This window comes from Toxorhynchites rutilus, chromosome 2 (assembly GCF_029784135.1).
Source record: "Toxorhynchites rutilus septentrionalis strain SRP chromosome 2, ASM2978413v1, whole genome shotgun sequence".
NCBI classification, from domain to species: domain Eukaryota; kingdom Metazoa; phylum Arthropoda; class Insecta; order Diptera; family Culicidae; genus Toxorhynchites; species Toxorhynchites rutilus.
The window spans coordinates 211,430,146-211,457,043 of record NC_073745.1 but is presented as its reverse complement, the minus strand read 5'-3'; the positions used below and the strand labels follow the sequence as shown (position 1 = coordinate 211,457,043).

Below are 26,898 nucleotides of genomic sequence, written 5' to 3'. Positions count from 1 at the left end.
GTTTTTTATTATCTAATCAGACAAAATCGTAAATGAAACGTAAAAAAATCTAATGAAAAACCTGGTTGCGAATAATTTTATTTTTGTCAGCAGGATTCGGGGACGGAGTCGGAGTCGGTAATAATAATTGTAGGGAGTCGGAGGCAGAGTCGTACTCGGGAAAATTTTCTCTGACTCCACAGCCCTGATGAAAACCACACTAAACAGTAATTTTTTTTGCGGATGCAAAAGGGTTTCTTGGAGCACGTGTGGGTTTGCATCTGGCCAATAATGCATATTTTGCTTGAGAAAGCCATTTAGCCAGAATCATCATCTTTTTCTTCAAAATTCGCCAGAGCCCAATCGGAGAAGTTTCGGCCCCTCATATCATCAAATGGCTTTAGTTCTTGAGTCAATCTGATCTTATAAAGATGTAGCCCAACATCTTTTCGAGGTTTGGGAGATGCCCAATTCTTGAGAACGCCGTGCAATTGACTGATTTTGGTCATTTCGGATGGATTCACTTGCGACTGCGATATTTTCGTTGATTCGTGCGGGGCGACTTCTCGTTGGCACGAGAACATCCATCTGCGAAAATGTAGAATCAAATCTGGTCACTGAACTATGCACAGTCTGCCGGCTGAAATGATTGTTACGACCGAAAATTGAAGTAAGCGCTCTTAGAGTCGCAACCACCGACTCCGAATTTCGGTAGTAATTTTTAATAATTATTTGGTGCTGCTCGTTTGTGTACTTCACCGTGATGAAAATGTTGATGTTGACTAACATTTTGACATCGACAGATCATTAGAATGTTTTAAGGATTCGTTCACACGAAGACACAAAACTGTCAAGTCGCTCTATATCCCATCTTCACGCGTTGATTTTTCTCGAAGTTACAGCGTTTCAAATACCACCTCAAGACTTCGATTTCGCCACTGTCGAGTGCAGAATAAGAGATCACCTGTAACGAGAATTGAAAACCAAGTTGTGTGTATCGTGTCAATATACCATGAATGAATTTACAGAATTCGCCTAGCTCTATGCTTGCACATCAGCACACCTACAGAGAGTGGTCTTCGTGTGTTATGTTGACTCATTGCTCTCACCTGTGCACCCGCACCCAGTTCGAGTTCCCAGGCGCACGTGTTTCCATGTTGTTGCCGAGAAACCATCGTGAGTGGCGGTTTGTTTAGTCGCTCGCGAACCGCTGCCCGACAGACAACATTCCACTTAATCCGAAGTACGTCACCGGGTCGAGTTCAGTGGCCGTCGAGTTTGCACCACTTTGCACGGAAGCGATATTTTGCGCTAGAATTATTAAGCTATGTTGCTTAGTAATTGGTAAATAGATACTGCAGAGTGCCTTGGGCTGAAAGTGTCTCTTATTGCACAAGCAGTAAGCAGTTCACACAGTATTTGCATTTAAAGAAAAATCGTATTTGGTGTGCTATGTTGTGAGTTTCAACGGGCGCTGAAGCTAGCGCGAAGATTTTTTTTTCATGCAATCTACCGGTTTGGAAGCAATCAAGAGTGCAGTTAGTGGAGGTTTCAAATCCAAAAATAAATATTGATTTGTCGTGGCAATAGAATGAACCATAGTGGATGCTGGCGGAATAATCAGAATTCAATTCCATTCAATACTCCTTTCTGAACTATTGATCAATTTCATTCGTAATGAAGTAACCTTCATCAAGAGGAAACGTGATAAGTAACACAAACACAATCAATACAGATAAACTATTCGTGGATATCGAATGTTCCCGTTGTTCTGTGTCAATAATACCAACGCCGAGCGAAAGGGAAATGTAAAAAACTGACCCATTTTTGGCTCCGCCGACGCAAGGATTCCGCCCGATACGTGCCAAGTATTAGTGAACTAAGGAACTCGAAACAGACTGAAGACGCGGCGTATTTCCTTTTGTTGCTGCTGTTGTTCCCCAATGAAGGGCAAACAAAAATAGAAAGTGAAGCCGTCGTTAACAGACAGAAACTGATCTCCCTCGATAGTGGATTACGTATGCAGCAAAGCCTGCGTTTCGGAATAACATCAGGATGATGAGGGTATATTATAATTATTGTCTATAAATAGCACGTGTACGTAAGTGCAGTGAAATAGAGCAGTAGGAATTATTTGCTCTATATGGAAGAACACTATTCAAATGCTGTTACAACCTTTGCCCATCTTTTGGGCAATTTACGAATTCTTGGAAGCCTGAGAATGTTCTGTTTTTTAAACAATCCAATTCCAAATACCGCCTCACAAGTTTATGGTATAAATTAATAATGGCATGAAATACGCCGGTTCTAACTAGCGACGGCAGAAGGGATTTCATTTCATAGCACAATGTCTCAGAATAAATCAGAAATTATGTACATTTATTATGTACAATTATTCGTAAAATTTGAATTCTCTATTAATAATTATGAAAATTGTTTTTTCGCAGTATTCATGACTTCCATTTTTTAAATACCACTTCTCTCTTTTACAATTACAATGTGAATCTACCAATAAATGGGACTTGATAGGGTTTGCTTTAAGCCCCCCAGTTCAATAGATCTTTGTCCATTACTTCTGTTCGCACCCATTAACAAACGCTTTTACGAACTTGTTATCTAGTAGGGGAAATGGGGGGAATTTGGACCCCCTAAGCAATCGCATTATATCAAGCTTCAAACTTCCAATTAAATCATAAAATAAAAGTAATCAATTTTGGACATTAAAATTTGATGCGGGGTGATTTGGTCCAGTGTGTGTTTCATCGAAAAAGAATTCTTATATTTATGTAAAGTATTTTGGGATAATGTTACAATCAGTAACAATGTTGTGAGATCGATACCAGGTGTCTTGGCCAGATTCCAGACCAGAAAAATTGGATTGAGATTATTTCGAATTCTGCATGGATGTTTTCACTGTTGTTCGTGCATTTTCAAACACTTTCGATGCTTGTTCAAAGAAAATCCGTCCGTTGCTCTTTCAAGCTCCTACTTTTTCCAATGTTGTCTGCCCATCCTGTTTTTGTAATTCAGCGGCATCTGGAATCAATTAGACCAAAGAAAAGCTTCAAACCTGTAGGACCAATTTACCTTACACAACATGCAAAAATTAAAATGTAATTAATTTCATTTATTGTTATCAAACTTATTGTTTCGTTGCATCAAATTGTTCCTCTTCTGTAGACGAACAGAACTTTACTGCACAATACACGAATAGTTTGTTTAATCAGCGGAAAAAAAACCTTAAAACCACGATCGACCAACTCACATTTTCTGACAATCAAAGTGCTTGATATGCTCTGGCTACCGTTTCCCCCCACCTGTTAAATTTTACCAAAGTTTTTTTTACATTAGGTACGTACGGTTCAACAATAAAAGGAGATTACATTATGAAGAATCCACGTTGAGCCGTACTTTTCGAGATAAAGGGGTGGTCTAAATCACCCCATATGTTCAACCTACCCCTTGTTACCCTACTACGGTTATACTCTGCCCTTTTATAAGCTTCCTGTTTATAGCTGCTATCAAGGTTGTCAGTAATTGCACTAATGGTTCAGCACTTACACTTTGTCAGCCAAGTAGCTACTATGGCCAGATGATTAACAAGATCATTGCTACTCCTACGAGTCGAGTTGTTTCAAGCAGACCGTTATTTCTACCCGCATATGGCCATTATTACATTTCTACCCATTACATATGGCCATTATTACATTACACGCGTGTCTTGGGCCGGCTCCTTTGAATGTTTATCAACTCCAATTACCAAGAAATATAACGCGAATTTTCTCTGTGGAACACTGGAAAAAAGCCATCATAGCTAGGCTGACCAAATAGTTCAGGTATAAAAACGGGACACGTAGGCCAAAAAAATATTATACAGATCAGACTCGATTACATACAGTTTGAAAAAAAATTGCCTTTCATGTTTCAAATGAAGGGCTTAGAATGAGAGTGGTTTAAGTGACTTGATAGATTTCTCTTCATCAACATTTTCTTTAGTTAATAACTCAACTACAAAAACGTTCCATTTTAAGTTTACTATAGAATCCGATAGATGAGGTTCTGTCAAATACAGCTAGGAATGAGTTTGCAGCTAAGTTATGGCCAAAAGAGAGAGTCGATGTAGAGAACACGATGATGTCACTTACACCTCTTCATTTTGAGCCCCTCAAATGTAACTTGATCTAAGAAAAATTGTAACATTTGAATGTTAAGGTGAAATTTAACTGGCTATCAAAGTACAGTGAAGTAAAAATAGCGATCATTGAAGATTTGGCTTGAATTCGCCAAGAACTGTGTATTACGATATTGCAATGAAATTAAGAAAGATAAAAAATGGGTGTTAAAAAACAAATTGTAGAGCGGCTAGAGAGCCCTAATTTGGTTGATAGAAGATATCTAGTTCATTATGAATTGTTGGGATAGAATTAATAATAACACCTTCAAAACCACAATCTTTAAAGTTTTTCACTTCCAAAATGCTAAATCCGCTTATTTAGGTTTTTCACAACTATATCATATACTAAATTTTCTCATATTTCAAACGGAAATAACAGTTTTAAGAAGCGTACTTATTAATGTAGAGCCAGTTTAAGGCCCTAAACAAAAACAAACAAGTTCTATAACTTTATCATTGTTGAAATTCGGATTTTTTTGATCAAATTTTATCGTCTATCACTCCCTGGGAGATTCTGGGTGAATTTATTTTTTTCATGTGAGAAAGTAGTTTCCTGAATTTAAGGGGATGAATCGGAAATTAAATTGTTTTTTTTATATTCAAAACACAAAAAATATGCATAAAAAACGAATGAACAATATTTTTGACTCATTTATATACAGGATTCAATAATGTACAGTGAATAGAAATAATATAATATTTTTTGAAAATTCCTGGTCCTTGGACCAGTTAAAAAGCAGAATTTTGTAAACGATCGACGCCATATTCGAAAGGAAGATTTGCTGTGAATTTAGGCATTAGAATGTCATTTGAAATGTTATGAAAATTGAGATTTTGCATGACAGAAACATGATTAAAATACAGAAAAAAAAATTCCCTCAAATTATATTCTATACCTGTTGTCGCACTCAATGCGAAACTTCCATTGGAATCCTTTTGTTCATCCAATTTCATGATCAACGCGAATCAAACAATTCATTGAAGTTCCCCTCGATTTTATTTGACGTTTTGCATGCCGGACCAGTTAAAGTGCGAATGCCGATAACTGGTCTTCCCTTTTCGCCCAGTTAGCGAATGTTTACTGTATTATGCATTCTTTCTTCCAACTTCGTTCCCATGAATGTTGTATGTAACACAAAATTACGTGCAATAATTCGTTCTATCTAACAAATAGGCAAGTTGTTGAAGTAATCATATGCAAGATGGCATGCAACACTCAAACTTCATGCAAGATTTAATCAAAGCAACGAGGAAAGTGTTACCCATACAGTGATCGTTCATTAATTAGGAGGAGGCAGCGAAGACTTATTGAGATCTGCATTGCATCGCAGCACAAAAATGAAACGAAATTAAATATTAATATTCTTCATGACTCATATTCATAATTCTCAATGACTCAATTCCTTCTATGATAGATTGAAATACTGAGAATGCTCTCGATAGGAAGTCGGAGAGAAAGGAATCATATGTCACCATGCTCAAGAAATTTTTCATTATGTTCACCAACGAAATCGCGAAACTCTTCAATTGTTCTATACGAATACACAATTGACTGTTAAACTATTTCTTCCGAATACAATGAGCAAAGTTCAAATCCAAAAAAAAAATCATGAAAATAATGATAATGAAATATATAAGTTTTTCTCTATACTCCAAATACTATACAGATTGCTGAAAATACGGGACAATCAAAAATTGTTGAAGAAACGGTGCAGTCCCGTTAAAAACGGTACGTTTGGTCAGCCTAATCATAGCTAAACTTCGACTCAAATATAGCGAGTGACGATGTTAGGGGCTGTCCACATACCACGTGGACAGAAAAAGCATGATTTTAGACTCCCCCCTCCCCCACCGTGGACAAGCGTGGACATTTAATGAACTCCTCCTCTCTTGTTCACGTAGACATTTTTTGCATTTTCTCGAATCAAGGAAATAATTGAATTACGCCTATATTTAAAACTTATTTTATATTACCAGAACTGTAACGTTAATCTTGTTTTATCCTGATTGTAATATTATATCAAACGATCGGCCTTGTAAAAAAACAAAGCAAATTGGCTTTATTAGAAGTCGTGTTTTTCTTTTTTTTTTTTTTTTTATCTGTATTATAAAAATTTTCAACTCTTTTGGCTGGTTCGTCACTTTTTACTTCCATTTTTGGAAGAATGTCGGGAGTGAGAATTAAACTCGTGACCTTTAGCGTGAGAGGCATGGATGTTACCACTACGCCAGATCGCCTCCACATCGTGTTTTTCTGCCCTTCGAGTTTTTCACTAACATTACCCAAGAATTAATTCGTATCGCTCTTCGATTTCTTGCAAACTCCATTTATGTAGTTTTGATTTTCCGTTGACGATTTCCGCATTGAAACATCACTTATAGGTTTCGAACAGATTATTTTGAGAATAAGAATTCTAACAGCAACTGATTCTTAGAGAATCATAGCTTGGAAGCCCACTGTCTGATTAGAATACGATATGTGACAAAGCGAAAATAGTGAATTTTTAAAATCAGAAATTTCAAAATTCAATGAGAATATAAATTTATTTCTTTAAGTGTCAAGATGAGTTCATTTGCATATATCATGTCGTCCGGGAACTAGTGCATCGCAAATCTAAAGGGTGTGTCACATCAAATTGCATCACGGAAAAAACGCTGTAGAAATTCGCTCAGTAGACCGATCCTTTTGAAAATTTTAGACAGTAAAATAAAAACTATTAAACAACTTTTGGCATTTTCTTTTCATTCATACTTCGAGCCCAAGCCCGTATGCTCGCACCTTCCTCTTTACCCTGTCCATAAGGTTCTGTACAACGTCAGGTTGTAGTTTTTTTTTAACAGAAATCCATTTTTTCTTGAAGTCCGCCTCCGATTTGACAACTTTTGGGTTCTTCCGGAGGACTTGCTTCATAATCGCCCAATATTTCTCTATTGGGCGAAGCTCCGGCGCGTTGGGCGGGTTCATTTCCTTTGGCATGAAGGTGACCCCGTTGGCTTCGTACCACTCCAACACGTCCTTTGAATAGTGGCACGAAACGAGATCCGGCCAGAAGATGGTCGGGCCCTCGTGCTGCTTCAATAGTGGTAGTAAGCGCTTCTGTAGGCGCTCCTTAAGGTAAACCTGCCCGTTTACCGTGCCGGTCATCACGAAGGGGGCGCTCCGCTTTCCGCAAGAGCAGATCGATTGCCACACCATGTACTTTTTGGCAAACTTGGATAGTTTCTGCTTGCGAATCTCCTCCGGAACGCTGAATTTGTCCTCTGCGGAGAAGAACAACAGGCCCGGCAGCTGACGAAAGTCCGCTTTGCCGTAGGTTCCGTCGTCCATTACCAGGCAATGCGGCTTCGTCAGCATTTCGGTGTACAGCTTCCGGGCTCGCGTCTTCCCCACCATGTTTTGCCTTTCGTCGCGGTTAGGAGCCTTCTGAACCTTGTATGTCCGCAGGCCCTCCCGCTGCTTGGTCCGCTGGATGAATGAACTTGACAAATTCAGCTTATTGGCGACATCCCGGACCGAACTTCTCGGATCACGTCTAAACTGCTTAACTACGCGCTTGTGATCTTTTTCACTGACGGAGCATCCATTTTTGCCGTTCTTCACCTTCCGGTCGATGGTTAGGTTCTCGAAGTATCGTTTTAGTACTCTGCTGACCGTGGATTGGACGATTCCCAGCATCTTACCGATGTCCCGATGTGACAACTCCGGATTCTCGAAATGAGTGCACAGGATTAATTCACGACGCTCTTTTTCGTTCGACGACATTTTTCCAAATTTACGAAAAATTGACAGTGAAGCATGACCAACGTGATCTATACACTCTTATCTGATTATAAGCGAAAGCTGAAGATATAATTTCTAAAAATTAAATTTCTACAGCGTTTTTTCCGTGATGCAATTTGATGTGACACACCCTTTAGTATCGCTCATTGGCCGACGACAATACTTCAATATCTTTTGCATTCTGTTGGTGTTTTGTTTGGTAACAATAACTTGTACTCGTCTACGTTTTTTTATGATTTCATAAGTACTTTTGCCCTGACATCATTGCAGGCGAAAGAGACGATACGATTGTTCACGATGAATGAAAAATTGCATTCATTTACTATACATGCTATACATTTACTATACTACACTTCATGACTGTGAGGGAACAGAGTCGAGAACCTATGAGAACTATCGATGAGATGGGTAAAACTTAACAGATTGTAATTGCCCGATAATGTCAAAAACGACTGGCGACAAACTAATCCGAATAAGCGCTACCGGCGCCAAGCGAATCATATTTTAGCAAACGTGTGGACGGCAACATGTGCGTCGCTAATTTCCTTAAAAATGACTCTACTAGAGGGGTCTCTTTTGAACAAACAACAATGAGTGGATTCACAAAGCCCTGACTGAACATCTTTGAGTAATATTAAGATTGACTACATCCAAGCAATAACGGAGATCGTTTCATCCCAGTTCATGAGCATCCCTTCAACATCGCATTGTAAGCCTATATCTATCTATATAAATAAAAATGGAACGCCAAATCTGTTCGTAAACGGAGAACCCGAAGAAGGGATGGCCCGAGTTTAGCATTCTTTATTGTGTTGTATTTGTCTCTTCCCGTAGATCAATATAGTGGAGAGCAAAATCGAAAAAAAATCGGAAAACTCTGAAAGAATGTCGGAAAATTTGGAAAATTGACTTACCATATCACCTAAAATTACAACATGATGAGCGTTGTTAGGCCATTCGATATTTGCACTAGCGAAGTTGATCTTTGTTCGAAAGTGGAAATGGATTTTCATGCAAAACAACGCATTCCTATATCTTCTATCCATCTATCTATATAAATAAACATTGTCAAAATGGAAGGCCAAATGTGTTGCTAATCGCAAAATCCGATGAAGGAAAGGTCTCTTTTAAGCCATCTTCATTTTGCTGTATTTGTTGTATTCTACCCATAGAGCAATGTTATGATGAGGAAAAGTTTAGAAATTGGTTCTAAAGAAATCATATCAAAACAATAATTTTGGGCTGGACGAAGTTCGCCGGGTCAGCTAGTACATATATACATACAGCCATTCCATGCGTTCTCAAGGGGAAAAATTAGTTTTCGGACCACATGCTAACTTTGAAGAATCATATCTCAAAAACTAAAAAAAAACATCTCTTAAATCGAGATATATTATGTAAAACAGCCTCATCTTTCAAGAAAAATATAAAAAATATAACACCCCTTAGTCCAAAGCCATGAAAACAATAAAAAAAACAAACGCATTCGATAATTACGAAAACAAAATCAATTTTTTGCAAATTCGATATTTTTTAATAAAAAGCTAGCTCATTGGCTTTATTTAGATATGCCGATAATCTAAACCGGCTCAGTGGCTCTGAAATTATGAATTTTAAAAAGAAAGTCAGTTTTGGGAAAAAGTGTGAAAAAAATTATTTTTCGGACCACCCTAAAATGGAAATGGTCACCCTAACGAAAAAATAAAAAAAATACGGGTCTAATCATTTGCGATAAAGAACAAAACTACCTCTTTTCATCGAAATCTGAGAACCACTATATCGGTTTGGCATGGTATGGCTGTATATATACAAAATATACATATACAAAATATACAATAATATACAAAATACAATATTAAGTGCATCGCGATGTACAAAATATGAATGAATCTATGAAAATTAACGTTAAAAGACATTTCTACAGATCCGCACACTTTTACAGACATTTCCACATTTTAACAGACTTTCACATATTTTTACAGACTTTTTTTTAAAAATCATCTGGCAACTCTTCGTTTCACTTTTCATGGAATGTTTTCAAATCGCAGGAGTAAACATTTACGTGACTGTGACTTTGTTTGTTTTTATTTCGTTCGGAGAAATGTTATATCAGGAAAAGTGGACATTAAAAATGTGTTGCTCAGTGAGAGGCTGCCCGAATATGAGTGAAAATGTTCGCGTTAGCTTTTATCGTATACCCTCGGAAACGTATTTACAGTCGCGCTGGGTTGATTTTTGCGGAGACGACAAACTAGTTCCGAATAAGGGTTCCCGTATCTGTGGAGTAAGTACGATGTTTCAATTATTGAAAACCAAAAGTGTAGCAAACCTTTCAAACACATTTACAGGTTACAAATACGTCATTACATTTCAACCGGAAAAGAAACCTCGTGAGAAACCGTAATGCCTTCTCCACAATTAAGCCGGTAGTTGACTCAGAAGATAACGTCCATCATCAACACGAAGTGCTGAATGCTTTAGCGGTATAGTCATGACCAGGACTAGCGGATCATAACTAAGCGGATTTCATTCGGTTAACTTCATTAGCAAAGCTGTTTTCACCGACGTTAGAAAATAACGCCTTCAAAACATTTCACTTTTGCTATGTATGTATGTATCGAAATTCGCCGATGTTGAATTTTGCTCCCACAATAAAATCTTGGAGTGAACTAAGCGTTATTCGTAGGATGTTTATATTCTGTCAGGTTCTGATACCTTGCAATATAAGATGTTCTTCCAGAGATGCAATGGTCAATTGAAAAATTGACGGAAAAATGTAGTTCGTTCATTTTATAAGTTTAACTATTTTTGCCTCTTATAACAATACCTTTTTCATAGTGTTGATTATCATAAGAAAAATAACACTCCTGATCATTGGATCTTTTTTGACATTTCAATTGGATCTTTTTTGACAGCCGTTTTGATTCAGTCCGCACTACCTAGGTTGACACCAGAGATACCAGAGAGACAGTGAAAACATTGTTTCCTTGTCAAGCTCTCAAAATTTCTATTCATGTAGTTTGAATAAACATTTTTCATACACGGCCATGTTTATCGTGATCCAGCATAATACATTGAAATATTAAAAAATGCATTCAATGTGTGTTAATATTTTTTCATCACAAAAAAAACAAAACAACAAATCGATAACTTTCGTTTAACGAGTTTCAAGACTAAAATCGCGCAACATTAGATATGCATATAACTGAATAATTACGTCAGCCGAGGGGTAATTCCCCGGAACATCTCTGCCGCGTGAACTGTTAAATTGCGTAACGCATGTAGGGGAGTTGTGGGTGTGATGGACAACACAGATAATACGGGTAGGCAATTGTTTCTAATAATTGAGTATTGAACTACATATCTAAATTTCATTCAATTTGAAAATAAAAATTGAACGTGTAACTAAATTATGAAAGTTTTCGTTCGCTTTTAGCTTGGAACAAGCCTTGAAAATTTCTCTATAAATCGTAAAGATGTTCGCAATAAAAATTATATTATTTCGTAAACAGACTTTTCAATATTTGTAAAAAATTAAGCATTATCTGAACGAAAATCCTATGTAACGATTGGTCGAACCTATGCCTATGTCAATTCCATTACGAAAACAATCGTAGCTAACCATCGTACATCATTCTATCCAAGGGAAAAAAGGACATGTGAAATTTCTTACATTAGAACAAAGCAATCTTGAGGTACATGACGACTTTTATGCCGCAGTATCGCTTGGAGCGATTTTTCAAAAATTCAGGTCATGATAGTATGCAATCTAGTTTCAAAAAAATTATGTATAAACATTATAAAAAACTGGTTACGACCAACACAAACTACTTTGGATTTTTTGTTCCCGTTCTGTGAAAGACACAGAATAGTATGATTTGTGGATTATTTGTTTGGGAATGATGTTTTTGGAAAAGTTGAACTATTTCTAATATTTCGTTGTAATATTTCTAATAAGTACAAAAAAAACTCGGATATTCGATAAGTTATTCAAATTAACAGCCCTTGAGGACATATCGTTGTATTGGCATCTCCGTTCACGCGTTATACAGAAAAGGTCTTGTTATTCCAGTAGAACACATTGAAAATCATTTACACAATTCGAAAAACACTATATTGAATCATAACAAATTGCATTATTAGTGGCTATTGTGTACGATGCTTCGTGTCGATTTCGGAAAACGTAGGTTTCCAATGACACAATCGAAGCTCTTCTTAACCCGTTCATACCACCCCCCGCTCCCCTAAATCTATAAAAAGAACTACTAGCTGTTTCTCGTTTTTTCTCTTGCTCTTTGGTGCTGTAATGAAGAAAATTCCAGCAACGACATTAGCCTCTGGCCTACTCCTTCGCGCTCCGCTGCTAGGATAGAGACCCGTTTTCTTCGGTAGCTGCAATTGAGGGGTTAGAGTTTGCTCGCAGAGTTCAATTGCGCACTGGTTTCGTGTACATAGTTGGGAACTGTTAAACGATTGAGCAAATAGCGTGTGGTTAATAGAGCGATACGATGTCTTCGTAATAGCATATTTGAAAAAATGATAATGCACATATCTGACCTATCCAACAGGTTTGTTACGAGATGTTGCTCTCGGTAGTGAGAATGTCGTACAGAATCCGGTAATAGCTACAACTAAAAATAAATTATACTGATTGCTTTCCATTGGTCATATCTCAATAGTACACAGTTGTTAATTTTTTTTCCTTTCAAATTGTTAACCAAAATTAGTTCTAACATTTCATACAATGTATTTGAAATATTCTTCCATCATTGGGAGTAAACAAAATAAAAAGCGCAATATCAATTTTCTCTTGGAAATATTTTCTTCTATTTCTTCAGAAACCTCTTCGATCACTTATTATTGGTTCATTTTAGGAATTCCCTACTATATTTTCTAATTATCCAAAGCATAATTAATGCGAATTTCTACATGGTACCATCATCAGCGGCGTCGCCTGAAGAGTGCGGACCGCCACCGGGTGCATGATTTTAGGGGTGCAAAATGAACCGAATTTATATGAAAAAAAAATTGATGAATATGATTTCTGACTGGGAGGTGGAGGTGCAAATCGACTTTTCCGCCTCGGGTGCGACACACCCTTAGAAAAATCCTCGGTCGAAAACTACTAAATACATTTGGTAATGCAAAATTAGTAGAATGTACAAATTTTTTGTACATATTGTCAACAAACCCGCATCCCTACCAGAGATTAGTATATTTTACTCGATAACATTAGTAAGCTTGGATATTGTCATATCTGAAAATTGGTGAGAAAAACGCGTATTAACCATTTTCATTGTTCCCATAAGGCAATACGGAGGTATAATAAGGATATAATTATGATACGTGCATTTTCGGCGAGAAAATGTAGCCGATATTGGGCTTCCGAATCATGGTTCTGCTTGACATATGTGTTTATTAGTACGGTCGAAAATGACTATAGATTGGTAGTATTTACCAAAAAATTCGTTATATTTACTAATTATTTCTCTCAGTGCAGACTCTTCCCTGGGTGAAAATGTTTCTACTTTTCTGACGGAAGGGAAGGGATGCAAGTCAACTTTTCCGCCCCGGGTGCAAAAGCTGACCATGACTGACCATCAACATCGTCAAATTCACAATAACTATACCAATCAATTATACTGAAGCTAAGATTATGCTTCGAAATTGAACTTATAAATTTAACCCTTTAACGGGTGCCGGCATCTATATTGCCACCAACGATTTTATTTTTTTCTCTTCTTTAACAATAAATTATCACTTCAAACCTTATGTAGTAACTTGTTCTGATGTCTAGCAACATGCCTGATTTTTTTAAGCACGAAAAAATCAAAAACTATTCATTTTTGAGCCATTTTTGTGTTAACAACTCTCGATTTATAGCAGCCACAGCAAATTTCCCGTAAAGTCATTGAAATACAGTCTTTTTGCTTAAGTTTTCAATGCATATGAATTGTTTAGGACCTGTTGAGTCTGATCATGAGTTTTATTAGTTGTTTTTGTTGAATCTAACATCAAAAATTCAATTACAAAAAGATAATTTTCACCATCAAGTGTTTTCCGCTAGACGGGCAGGTGGCATCTATATTGCCACCAACATTTTACGCTAACCGGGCAGGTGGCAACTATATTGCCACCAACATCTAACACTAGCCCTTTTACGGGCAGGTGGCAGCTATATTGCCACCAACATTTTACGCTAGCCGGGCAGGTGGCATCTATATTGCCACCAACATTTTACGCTAGCCGGGCAGGTGGCATCTATATTGCCACCAACTTTTTCAATGTTTCAAACTGTTTGCGTATTGAAAATTATTGTTAGTGTATTTTAGCGTGTAAACATGTTGTTTTTTTCCAGTGTTTTTGTTTTTGTTTATATTTCACCGGAGTAAACATAAAACTGATAATTCGTAGAAACAATTCACAATTTTCGAAATACCAGCAAAACACATTTCGAATACATTTCAAACTATCAAATGGGTAAGTTTTAGTATACAATTTCAATATGTGTAACCTGCTGTGATCACGTAATGGAAAATAACGGTTCTCTGTGTTGAACCATTTTTTCATTACGATATAACTTTAGGTTACACATTTCAGCTGAAGCTATGTCGAGTGACAATGAATCGGATGATGACCTCGAAAAAGAGTTGGAGGAGATTTGTGGATTTTCTCCTGATGTATCTGAGGATGGTTTTGAAACAGATGCGGAATCGTTTGCCGGCAACAATTCGGATGTATCCATAATCGATATTCTTGTGGCAAGTGACAATTCTGATGACTATGATAAGGACAGTGAAACTGAACGGAATACATCTGAAAAAGAATTGTGCGTCTCTGGTCTCCGTAACCGTAAGTTTGGAAATGTTAATTCCTGCGCTGGAAAATGTAAATAGTTTCATAATTCTCTACTTTTTATGCCACATACAGAACCGAACGAATTAGAGGAGACTTTTGGACTGTCCGATAATCTCGATACGTCTGAGGACGAGCTGGAAGATGATTCAGAAGCACTAAAAAGCCGCAAATCGCTTCCAGTTTTCCTCGATAAGCTTTCGCTAAGAAAAAATGATCATGCTAAAGACGTCAGGATGGAAAAAAATGCCTCGACAAATGAACCACAACCGGCTTCTTCCGGTCTCCAGAACCGTAAGTATTTTTAAAAAATCTATTATTCAGCCCGCATTAAAATATTAACACGTTAAGCCCCACGTCAGTCCTTGGGGACTGACACTGAATTTTTCGCCTTTTTTGTGTCGATCTCACCGGACCGACAGTAGACTTTTCGTTCGGAGAGTGCCGGCATTTGGAACGGCAACAACAAAGCTACAAAATGATATGTAGAAAAGTTCACTATTGATTCACTGGGATCGACACGGATCTGACGAAAAGTTCATTGTTGGTCCCCTATTTCAGCCGGGGCTCAACGTGTTAAGTTTCTCGGGTTATCAGGCTATTTCTATAAAAATGTTTGAAGTAAACCATTTAATTTAGTTCTTATTTATTAGGGAAGCTAACTACTGAAGCTGCATCCGAAAAATGTAACATAGACACAGACACAGCGAACGACGATCAACCGGATGATGATTGTTCTGAGATGGACCAATCAGACGAAGAAGAAAATGACTGGAAAAAAACTGATTGGCCTCAGCAACCCAACGCGAACAATTTTGATAATGTTCGTTTGCAAGCCTCGGATAATTTTCCGCATAACACGAAACCGTCGGTTTATTTTGCAAAATTTTTCGACGACAGTGTAATAGAACTGTTGGTTACACAAACAAACATGTACGCAGCTCAACAGAAAAGTCGAAGTTGGGAGCCGGTGTCTCAAGATCTAATGAAAGCTTTTCTTGGAATTACAATATTGATGGGACTAAAGCCACTGCCTGCTGTTGAGCTGTATTGGTCCACTGACCCCTTCTTCTGGACGGAAGAGATCGCTGCTATTATGCCGTGCAAACGATTTAAGAAAATTATGGAGAACCTACATCTGAATGACAACAGCGCGATGCCTTCGAGGAATTCCGATCAATTTGACAAGTTGTTCAAGGTTCGCCCACTTCTTAACTTATTGAACTCTGCATGCCAGAATGCTGCAAAATGCACATCATCGCAGTCGATTGATGAAGCAATGATTCAATTCAAAGGCCGATCATCAATGAAACAGTATATGCCACTCAAGCCGGTGAAAAGAGGATATAAGGTCTGGGTCAGGGCCGACAGCGAAACAGGATACGTATTCCAATTCGACATTTATTCCGGTAAACGTGACAATAAAGCACCAACTGTCGGTCTGGGGGCACAAGTAGTAAAGCAGTTGACCAAGCAACTAATCCAAAATGGTTTTCAAGGTCATTTCAGTTTTGACAGATTTTTTACCTCCTACGAAATAGTACAATATCTATTTGATCACGGAATTCACGTAACAGCTACAGTCAACTGTAACAGATCAGATCTTCCAGTTTTGATCAAACAACACAAGTCACAATCGAAAATGCGTAAGCATTTCAGGAGAGGTCAATATAAGTGGCGTGTGAAGAAAAACGTCGCTTTTATAATGTGGCAAGACGTCAAAATGGTTACACTATTGACTACAGCATTTCATCCACTTACCGAAAAAGCCACATGTGAAAGAACGCAACATGATGGTACCACTAAAACCCTTCCATGTCCAAAAGCTATTGTGGAGTACATAAATAGGATGGGAGGTGTTGACCGTTTCGATCAAAAGAGAAAAAGCTATGAGGTCGGAAGAAAAAGCAAGAAGTGGTGGATGCGAATTTTCTATTTCTGCATAAATTTGGCTATCACAAATGCACATTTGTTGTACTCTTCTAATAGTCGCATCCGAAACCCTATGTTGCAGTTGCAGTTCAGGTTGAAGCTGGCACGGGATCTCGTAGGTGATTACACATGCCGAAAACGAAGTCTACAAGCCGAGCCGAAATATGCTACAAAGAAACCCAAAATGTCATCAAACTACCAGAAAGAACGAGTTCCAGACAACCTACGCCTTACGGATGTTGGAAGTCATCAGTTGGAGCAGCTACCAGAATACCGCCGCTGCCGCTTGTGCAGTACGAAAACTAGGAATAAGAGATCTAAAATACAATGCACTAAGTGTAAGGTAACGCTCTGTGCAACACCGTGTTTCAGATTGTTCCACGAAGAGCAGAGTCTTTCATAAAGTGCAAACAGTGGCAAAATTATTGTCATGCTTCAAACTGTTTTTTTTATAAAAATAAACAAAGGTGTAATAACTTAATTTTTTTTAGTTTAGGATTTTCCACTAATGATGGATCGCCAAAAATTGAGCTGACCTGACCCTTTTCCTCCTCTTCGAAACGTTTTTTTCTATATTAAATGCATTTAAAAAATCGTATCATCATGGTCCCTCTCTCCCCATTCAGTGTTACCTAATCTATAAATTAAGCCCTTAAGTATAGTTCGTGTTACATGAAGTATGTCACGTATATTACCAACAATTATCCCCTGCTCGTCACGCGTTTTGTATGGAACTCAATATTTATTGTACGTATCATCACAACTTACAATTGGGTGATTGGTTGGAGCTTCACTAGAAGTGGCAGCTATATTGCCACCAACATTTTACGCTAGCCGGGCAGGTGGCATCTATATTGCCACCAACATTTTACGCTAGCCGGGCAGTGGCAACTATATTGCCACCAACATTTTGCGCTAGCCGGGCAGTGGCAGCTATATTGCCACCAATTTTTTCAACTGTTTCAATAGTTAAAATTTTTTTTAATGTTGATATGTGTTATTCCTCATGTAAGGATTATGTTCTCTGAAGCTGGAGTCGATTCGTTAGCTAGTTTCCACGGCCCGTTAAAGGGTTAAAACAGATTTCGATACAGATTTTCTGAGAAAAAAACTGAGATAAAAAGTTTTTTTGAGGCCAAAAACACAGATTTTATTATGGCAGCCCTGGCGAGCACAAGAGATTTTTGAGCGGTTTCCGAGTCATCAAACATCAAGCGGAATAGTGCCGGATGCAATTCATGGATTTGAAATTTTATTTCGAGTGTGCAGCTCAAATAGTCTGGGCGATATGATTTTTACTTACATGATTTTTATTTACATAATTCAGCATGGATTTCGAAGTGAATTCCGATTCAATATTCTCGCAATGTTTCGGTGATTCTTTTACAAATCAGATTTCTCTGCAATGGTTCATTGTGGATTCCAAGCTTCTATATCAACAAAATGACAAACACACATACCGCTATTGGCCACCAACATTTATAAATCGAATATGCAGCCTAATAATCATTACGCCTTTCTGTGAGACAAAGGTACTTCCGACGCAATTCGTCGGCATCATAACACTTCCATTTAGTCATTTAAAAATCAACTTCGAATAACGAGACAAAACACAGGAACAACCCGATGAACCGCAAACTCTGAATGAATATAGGTGAAAAAAGTAGAAGAGTCTGAGCCAACGGGCACGGACGGAAGTTTGACGTAGGACTTTGATTGTTCAGAACACTTAGTTATTTCAAATGTAATTATTTTCATTGTTCAGAAATCTGTTAGTTTAACTCTTTTGAAACTCTACATAGTAGCCCTGGAAAGAACCGTTCGTTGTATGTACTCATATCCTTCAAACGGTTTGTAATGAACGAAGAAAGACAGTAAGCTTCTGGCAGGAAGTTTAACTGTCTAACTGAAAATGATTAATGAATATCAGTGAGACACATAACATGATGGAATGGTAGATGAAGTATATGTGAAACGGTAAATAAAAAAATATGTCGTCATATTTTTAATGAATAGTTATGATATTGTGATTTCTTTCCATTGTCTTATTCTCATTATTATGCATCGGAAATAGTAGCTTTTTCGGTGCAATTATGTTCGTTTGCAGACTATCACAATCCAATGAAATCTTGCATCTGATTACTTTAACCGCTTGCTAATTTGTTAGATGGAACGAATTATTGCACGCAATTTTGAGTTACATACAACTCAACTCAACTCATGGTAACGAAAGTGAAAGAAAGAATGCACAATACATGATTTACCTTCGCATCCGCTAAAAAAACATCCCTCTTTTATTTGTGAAATTGCTCCCATGTTTTATTATTTTCACTGTTGATGTCTCAGGCGAAAAAAAATGCTGGATAAATTTGCCGTCTAATGGTATATATTATAACATATATCGTAAGAACGATTCTGCGAAATATGCATTCGAAAACTCTTAATAAACGTTACATTTTTCGTAGAGTGACCTCTTTATATAAAAATTAAAGGCGTAGTCCTACGTCAAAACTCGTGGAAAATGCAACTCTTTACATGTTTGCAAAATTTTAGTCATCAATAAAAAAAAAATTACTCAAAAACAAAATACAAAAAACATTTAATGAATTATGATTCGTCCACAAAATTGGATTTCTTATATAGATCACGACGTGTGCTAGAATATGAAAAATAAATCAGAATTCCCAAAAAGCAACTCAAAATCAGGACATGTCCTGCTAAATCAGGACAAACGGTATTCCTAGTTATGCCATATACCATTAGACGGAAAATTTATTCAGCATTTTTTTTTTAAACTGAAACATTTGAAACATTGCTGAGTCATTTGAAAATAAAATGTAATAAAACAAATAAACAGTTTTATCAGTTTTATAAAATGGGTATGTCATTTCGATTTCTCTCATCACTCGTATTCCCCAACAACGCCAAAAGTAATATGCTTGCTTACGATTCGGGTGTTAGCTTTCAATGTGAGTCGATGCGTATTACGAATTATTTCTCCATTTGTTGACAGCAGGCATTTGTCACTTGGCAGAAACAATGGGGAGATGATCTTGGAAAATGATTATACTCTAGTCTCTCCAAAGTTTCGACGAGAGCCTGGTTTAGAAGGTTAAATGTTCATAGAGTTTTTTCAGATTGATATCCAGATTATTGTCCAATCAATTCGTGCTCAATTCACGTATTTATCGTGTAGGTCTTGAAATTTCCTTAAGTTTCCAAAAATTCTTCCGACGGAAACGGGAAACGGATCCAAAGCCAGCCGAAAATGTTAGTATTTCATCGAAGCTTTGATCAGTGTTTAGTGCCTTCCATGACGAGCATTGCCTTCAATAGCTACAGGACCACTTTTGAAATGTTAACCCCTTCCCGTATTATTCAATACGTCACCTATCAAGTGATTGCACTACTCTGCTGAGCGTTCTAGCATCCTATGTTATGCAATTACACCACGAGTGAGACACGATGTTGTACGGGAAAGGGTTAATACAACATATACACATTTCAATTTATATACTCAATCCCATTTGTTATTCCAAATTTTATACTAGCGTATTCTCCTGAACACTGAATTGCAGTTATTAATATAAAAATTGACTAGAATGCCAATGATAGTGTTAGCAACATACAAAAATAGTAAAAATAGGAATGATATATCAAAATGAATGTTCAGCTATATACATATGAGCCGCTTCAATAAGTGAGAGCTAAGTCGATCAACTATTGCAAGCATATTGCTGCATAATCATAATTATTTTTACACAATTTTGATAATATCTTATTTAATTTTTCAATTATTAATTATCTGGAATACTTGCATTCACACATCTAACGATATAATTTTGTTCCACCAAACTAGTACGACCTTGTCCATAACAAATATTAGCAGTGTGATTAGAGGGATGCAGGTTTGACAGACAGATTATGACAGATTATCGCGCAATATCGCGCACCATTGTAAAGAGCCTTTCTGAAAAATATCGTGCGTGAGTATATCGCAGGCGATTAAAAACCTGCATTGTAAAGGAAGCATTAGAATAAGCGAATTTTTCAGGTGCGAAATTGGTTCTTGCGAAATGTTTTCGCTAAAGTCATTCACATTGAATTACGAAATCATGCGAATCTGTCAAACTATCGTCCTTACAACGAAAACAAGTTGTGCGAGATTGATGAAACAAATTCATATTACTCACAAATGTGAGTTCAAGTATATCTCGAACTCCATACGATTCAATATTAGAAAATTCAGTAAAGTATAAATAGAAATTCGGAAAATTATTCACTACCCTGCAGAAAGCTTGAATATTGCTTACATCGTTCCATCGATGTGAAGATGAGCAAATTTTTTCATATATTGTTGCACCCATCTTGATTGACTTGTTCCAACTTCCTGATGTGGGCAGAGGCAACTGTCAGTGCAACGCGAATTCTTTTTTTTTCGAATAAGAAATTTTGGCGGTTTATTTGAACCCCTATGTGGTTTGACGTAGGATCTATAGTGAAAAACGTACTTTTTCGTTTATTTCACGCCATCCTCAAAAGATCCTAGATAAAAATTTGAAAAAAATACTGAATACGGTGTATCAAGAAAAATTATCAAAAAAGAGAGTGGGTTATATCTATGGTATAACCGCAAGGGTGACGTAGGACTATCGTTGATTTAGAGATCATTTGTTTGAAGTTGAATCTAAATCCATTCTGAATGAATGAATAAATGAATATTTGGGAGACTTCGAAAACGAGAGCGTTACGTTGGAGGCACAAGGTTTTATGCATCCAATATAGGATACGAAAAACCTTGTTCTGAAGAATAATCTTCAGAAGCTAACCTGCTAACTGTACTTGATTGACAAATCACAAACCCAAATGTATGATATGGATATTTTATGGATAAAAAACATTAAAATAAACAATTCCAAGGGGAACTGGCAGATTATTTTCCAGCAACGATTAGATATTTCCACATTTTCCTCGATACTGGAAGCCCACCAGTGGTTAATACTAACTCGATAACCACCTGTTAATAGTACTTGATTAAAAAATATATGGTCACAGTGTTACATGGATAGAAAACATTCAAATAAACTCTTTCACATGAATGTATTTTTAATTTCCCAGAGGAACTGGCAGATTATTTTCCAGCAATGATTAGATCTTTCCGGAACTTTCTCGATGCTGAATGGCATCCAAACGGAAAGAATTCTGCGCGTGTATGTGTCGATCCTTCGTCGTCCACCTCCTCCAGCACGTTAGGCAACGATGTTGTCTTGTCGATGTCCTCACGAAAAATGAATGTGTCTCACCACCAGAATATCGCTTAAGTATGCTTTTTGTGTGGGATTGAATCGAGAGAAGGTGTGGTATACGACGGCAATTTGGAAGGCAAACTAGAGGGGAATGAACTCTCTGAGCTCGGAACATTCGGCGACTGAGCAATAATCGATTGCGGGCGCATACAATATTGGATACGGAAATATCCTACTGATGGGGAAGAATAATCTTCAGAAGCTATTCTGTTAATTGCGATTGATTGAAAAATCACAAAACCTAATGTATTTGGTCACAGTGTTAAATGGATAGAAAACATTAAAATAAACTCTTTCACATGAATGTATTTTTAAATTCCCAGAGGAACTGGCAGATTATTTTCCAGAAATGATTAGATCTTTCCGGAACTTTCTCGATGCTGAATGGCATCCAAACGGAAAGAATTCCGCGCGTGTATGTGTGTGTAGCGATGTCTTCTCGGGGAACCGTTTGTGGCATCACTCTCCTCCTGATGGATTCCCTTCTGGCCTAAGGTGCACAAACAGGCTCTTGGTGACACCGTTCATCCGCGCTTTCATGATAAATGAAGAGCTTCACCACAACAGCGACAACATGCTCCAATCGCTGTTCAATTAGAACTGAGTGGATTTCCGAGCGGCGCTCGCTTATATACCGATTGGTGATTTCAATAGCCTGTTTTGAAAGCAATTTTAAGACTATTGGAACAACTTTTTGGATCAAAAAGTAACAAGTATAGAACGCGTAGACATTTTATCTTTCGAATGAAGTGTTTATCATACCATTTCGTTCAGTTGTTTAGGAGCTATTAACGCTCAAAATCTCGGTCTCCGGCGTAACGCTTTCGTTTTCGAAACTTTGATTTTACACCCCGGTATAGAAATGAAAGACGTAGTCCTACGTCAAAAAATTTCATCAAAAATTTTGGTACCAAAAAAAATATTGAAATTTTGAAATTTTATTTTTGAGATGTAGAGATTCAGTACTACACTAATTCATATTTAAATGTGTTTCTACGGCTTTTCTAGACATGTGTGATTTTTGACGTAGAACTACGTCTTTCATTAAGGGTGCCAAATCAGAAAACAGGTCACGTTTTTATGAAATAATGTTAACGTTAATAACTATTTTTGCCGTGAACGGATTCTGGCGATTTACATACCAAACGAATCGGAAGTTCCCTAAGATTTGTTTGACATGTTATACATTACAATCCGATAGTCTGTATATGGTTTAATTTAACGAAAATTGGAAGCATTCCCTTTTCCTCATACATTTGTTCTGTTCATTTGTGTGCTTTCCCGAACAGAGCTGTCTATAACGAGCAACGGTTAAAGTCCCTTTAAAAACAAGAACAGACAGAACAGAGGTAAACTTCATTCTTCGTGAGGACACCGACTGGACAACACCGTTGTTGGATGAGCTGGACGGCGAGGAATCGAATGGTTTCCTCAACGCAATGGGGGTGGAGATGTAATATGTGTAATATGTCATATGTGTAATATGTTTTTTATACGTAAAAATAGTACATCTTCGCTACGTTGAAACCCCATTTGTAATGATAAATAAAAAGACGAGTGGGTAATGTCGGGGACATAACCGGAGTGACGTAGGACTATACAAAGGTGACAGCTTTTGCTAAATATATATTTCGAAAATATTTTTTTATTTTCTTCTCCTACGTGAATACCTACCTATCTACCTGAAAAAATGGATTAGTTTACTGTTTACTCTTTATGAACATGTTGAGGGTTCTGAAAAGAACCATTGGTGTTGTGTTTTTGCGTTTTTTTACAAACTTGATTCTTGTTTTTTTTTCTGAAGGCTTTGTACTTATTAAATGTTCAACGCCGGGCATCTTTCGGCGTATGCACATCGTAAAATCAAAAAGATGTCTGTGATAGGGAATGCATAGGTGGTCATCAGCTCATTCACTATCATATATTTCACTATTGAGCACATTACCGTACCTTAAACTGTGGTTTCGGAGACGAATGAATTGTAAGATTTGTAGTCTCCGCAAATAAAGTAAATAAAAATGAAAAAGAACTGAGGTTTTGGAGACGAACTCTACGATCTGTCCAGAAATAAACGAGCTAGAAGCGTTCTGAAAAACCAACAGTAAATACAGGGACGGATGACCTTCGGATTAAAGTCATTAAAATAAGAACAGAGCGGCAGGAAATACATAGCTCATCATGTTGCTCCTTAGTTAATTGTCTATACAATGCAGATGTAACGTCAGTCAATTTTCAACATCAGTTATCAACCAAAGAAAGCAGTTCTTGCTACCGAGAAAACTCGTTAATGCCATCCTGCATACAATGCGTTGTAATTTGAAGCCACTTTTAATTCGGAGACCATGTATGGGTTTGTGAAAACAGAATGATCAATTTAAAAGACCTCAACCACCAATAAGTTGAAAAACAAGCATAAACAAAATAATTCAGTTCATATTATATGTCATATTATGTCACTTTAGAATGCATTGGTATTGTGAATAACTTTTAATAACTCTTCTTTGAATGGTTTAATGGCCCTGAAAAGCGCCGTGTTTTACGGTGGCTGGTTTTGCCACCAAAGCAGTCTGTATAAACCAACTTTTTTCTTCTTCTACCTGCTGCCGTTTTGCGATTGCGTTTGCCACTCGCCGAATCTAGTTGTTGCCTCCGAACCGAATGTGCTTTGTAAGCCAACTCGAACACTCCGGCGGCCGAAATTCTATAACCGCTATTAGGTATACTGGTGTTCCGGCACCAATCCGTTGATGCGATGTGATGTGAAACGATGCCATACAACCACACGGGTTTACGGTTTGAAAGAAAATAAGATATTTTTTTTGAGGTCCGCGTGTTTTATACTACAGCGGTACACACTCACAGGATAGAGACAAATCGGCAGACTCAGCCAAAGGGGCGAGTCCAACGAGACGAACGAATGAGCGTTAAAAGGCAGCGATGGCAAAAAAAAAATATTCATTTCGATTTGTTCGCTCGTTGGATTCACATGCAGTTGTTTCTAACAAACACGAAGGCACCGAAGAATAGTGGAATAGTGGAAAAGCCGCCAAAAAGTTCGGCACGGCGCAGAAGAATATCTCGGAAACCAATAAGAAGAAAGAGAAGGAATCATATGGTATCTACATCATATGGTGATGAAGCAGGTTCATTCCGACACCGGTTTCTCATCGAAGGCGCTGAGCGTCATGAGCTTCGTCAATGCATCTTTGAGCATGTCGTAGCGGAAGCCTCGCGTCTGACCCTCTACAATAAGCGGTCAACTATTACGGCGTGGGAAATTCAGATCGCAATCAGTCTGTTGCTGCCCGGTGAACTTACATGCAGTTTCCGAAGGTACCAAAGAGGTGACGAAGTATATCAGCTCCAAGTAAAGAGCGTTTTCCGACTGCAGATCCGGAAGCAAACCCTAAAAAGGGTCCTTTTCAGGACCACAAAATCATCTTTAATCTAAAGAGTTTATTGTTTTGTTATCACTCGATATCCCCATTTTGTTCGGCTAAACCTTCCTGTTTAGCGATTTGTTGCCACTCGCCACAGCTTTCACAGTTGAAAAATTTCTTCACATCCAGCTTGTGACATGTTGTACAGTAAATTACATTCAATGCGACGTGCCGAAGCACCACTCAGTGTCGCATTGGAGGCGATCTTAACCTGTAATTGAACATTTCCGATGACAGTGGTACAGTGTCGACTTTCAATGTGGGGTCATAATTTGGACCCCGAACACTATTTTTACAAAAATGTCCAACTAAATATGTCGCATTACATGTCCGTCCAATTAGCTAAATGTCGAACTAATTGTAAATTACTGTACTTTCAATCTGGAAACAATTTAAGAATTGGTGAAAATTGAATAATCAGGAAAGTCCCCAACTATCAATAAGCTCAGAACAACTGCCAAATTCACATACTCATCAGATACTGGCAAACAAATTATGAAAAAATCAATTTGTGTTTTATTATTATTTTGGATATTATTTTAGAATGCATTGAACTGTATTTCGTAAACTCTTTTTTGAAAGGTTTAATGGCCCTGATAAGCGCCGTGTTTTATGGAATGGTTCCAATTTAGAAAACTTAGTACTCGTACAATTTCGAACGCCCTCGATGCCGCCTTGTTCTGGTTTTGCCACCAAAGCAGATTTTATAAAGAACAAACTTTTTTCTTCCGCTACCTGCTGTCGTTTTGCGATTGCGTTTGCCACTCGCCACTCGCTGCAACTACCTGTTGTTGTCTTGATCACCGAACCGAATGTGTTCTGTTCTGAATGTGGGTTTTCTTATCGTCGCGAGCAGCTTTGCCACTTCGGCGGCCGAAACTATATAACGGCGGCTAGGTGGACTGGTGCACTGGTACTAACGCACTCGGCCTAGCTACCCTTGCGGGGAACTCCAGATCAACACGGTTCGAGCGGGATTTTGCCTTTCCCTTCACTTTTCCTCCTTTGCCATATCCAACCATGGCTGCTTGTGTTGGTTTGTTGATGTGATGTGATGCGATACGATGTGGTGTACGGTTTGGATGAGAATGATCGTTACGGCAGCGGAGCGGGGATTTTTAAGCTGACTGGCTGGCTCGAGAATTACTCATGTGTGAGACTGCGACCAATGTTTCGTTCATATTTTTTTTCTTTTTCCTTTCCAATCGTGTTTCATTCTACTTCGCTGCTGCTCTGGTTGCCCGTTTTGGTCGGTACGATTTGAGGAGCACAAAATGGACCAATCAAAAATGGGCACATAGTGCATTTGGACAATGCTTGATATTTCACAATTATTCAATTATTTATCTCAAGAAAAATGAAATGTTATTCGTTATGATAGATGCGTAGATATATTTCCTATCAATTGATGCAAAAACCTTTGCGATCTAT

General features: G+C 37.7%; 2 protein-coding genes across 6 annotated transcripts in view; both read left to right on the top strand.

Annotated features, from left to right (window-relative positions):
• The window catches only part of LOC129766456 (motile sperm domain-containing protein 2-like), an 86,467-nt gene that overhangs the window by 39,128 nt on the left and 20,441 nt on the right, over positions 1 to 26,898 (top strand). The gene's annotated exons all lie outside the window — the stretch shown is intronic.
• On the top strand, positions 1,039 to 17,519 carry LOC129766455 (piggyBac transposable element-derived protein 4-like). Of its 2 annotated transcripts, none has more exons than XM_055766987.1 (4): positions 1,039 to 1,323; positions 14,521 to 14,786; positions 14,865 to 15,083; positions 15,443 to 17,519. In XM_055766987.1, the coding sequence occupies exons 1-4, from the start codon at positions 1,307 to 1,309 to the stop codon at positions 17,122 to 17,124; spliced, it is 2,184 nt and encodes a 727-aa protein (XP_055622962.1). In that variant the 5' UTR covers positions 1,039 to 1,306; the 3' UTR covers positions 17,125 to 17,519. The 2 variants fall into 2 exon arrangements, with proteins under 2 accessions (XP_055622962.1, XP_055622963.1); XM_055766988.1 differs by lacking the exon at positions 1,039 to 1,323 and adding an exon at positions 11,806 to 14,414 and having other exon boundaries at positions 14,535 to 14,786.

Excerpts from the sequence above, each read along its gene's own strand:
- LOC129766455 (XM_055766987.1), top strand. Across the intron at positions 14,787-14,864 it reads CGTCTCTGGTCTCCGTAACC|AACCGAACGAATTAGAGGAG; the intron begins GTAAGTTTGGAA and ends TGCCACATACAG. Across the intron at positions 15,084-15,442 it reads TTCTTCCGGTCTCCAGAACC|GGAAGCTAACTACTGAAGCT; the intron begins GTAAGTATTTTT and ends CTTATTTATTAG.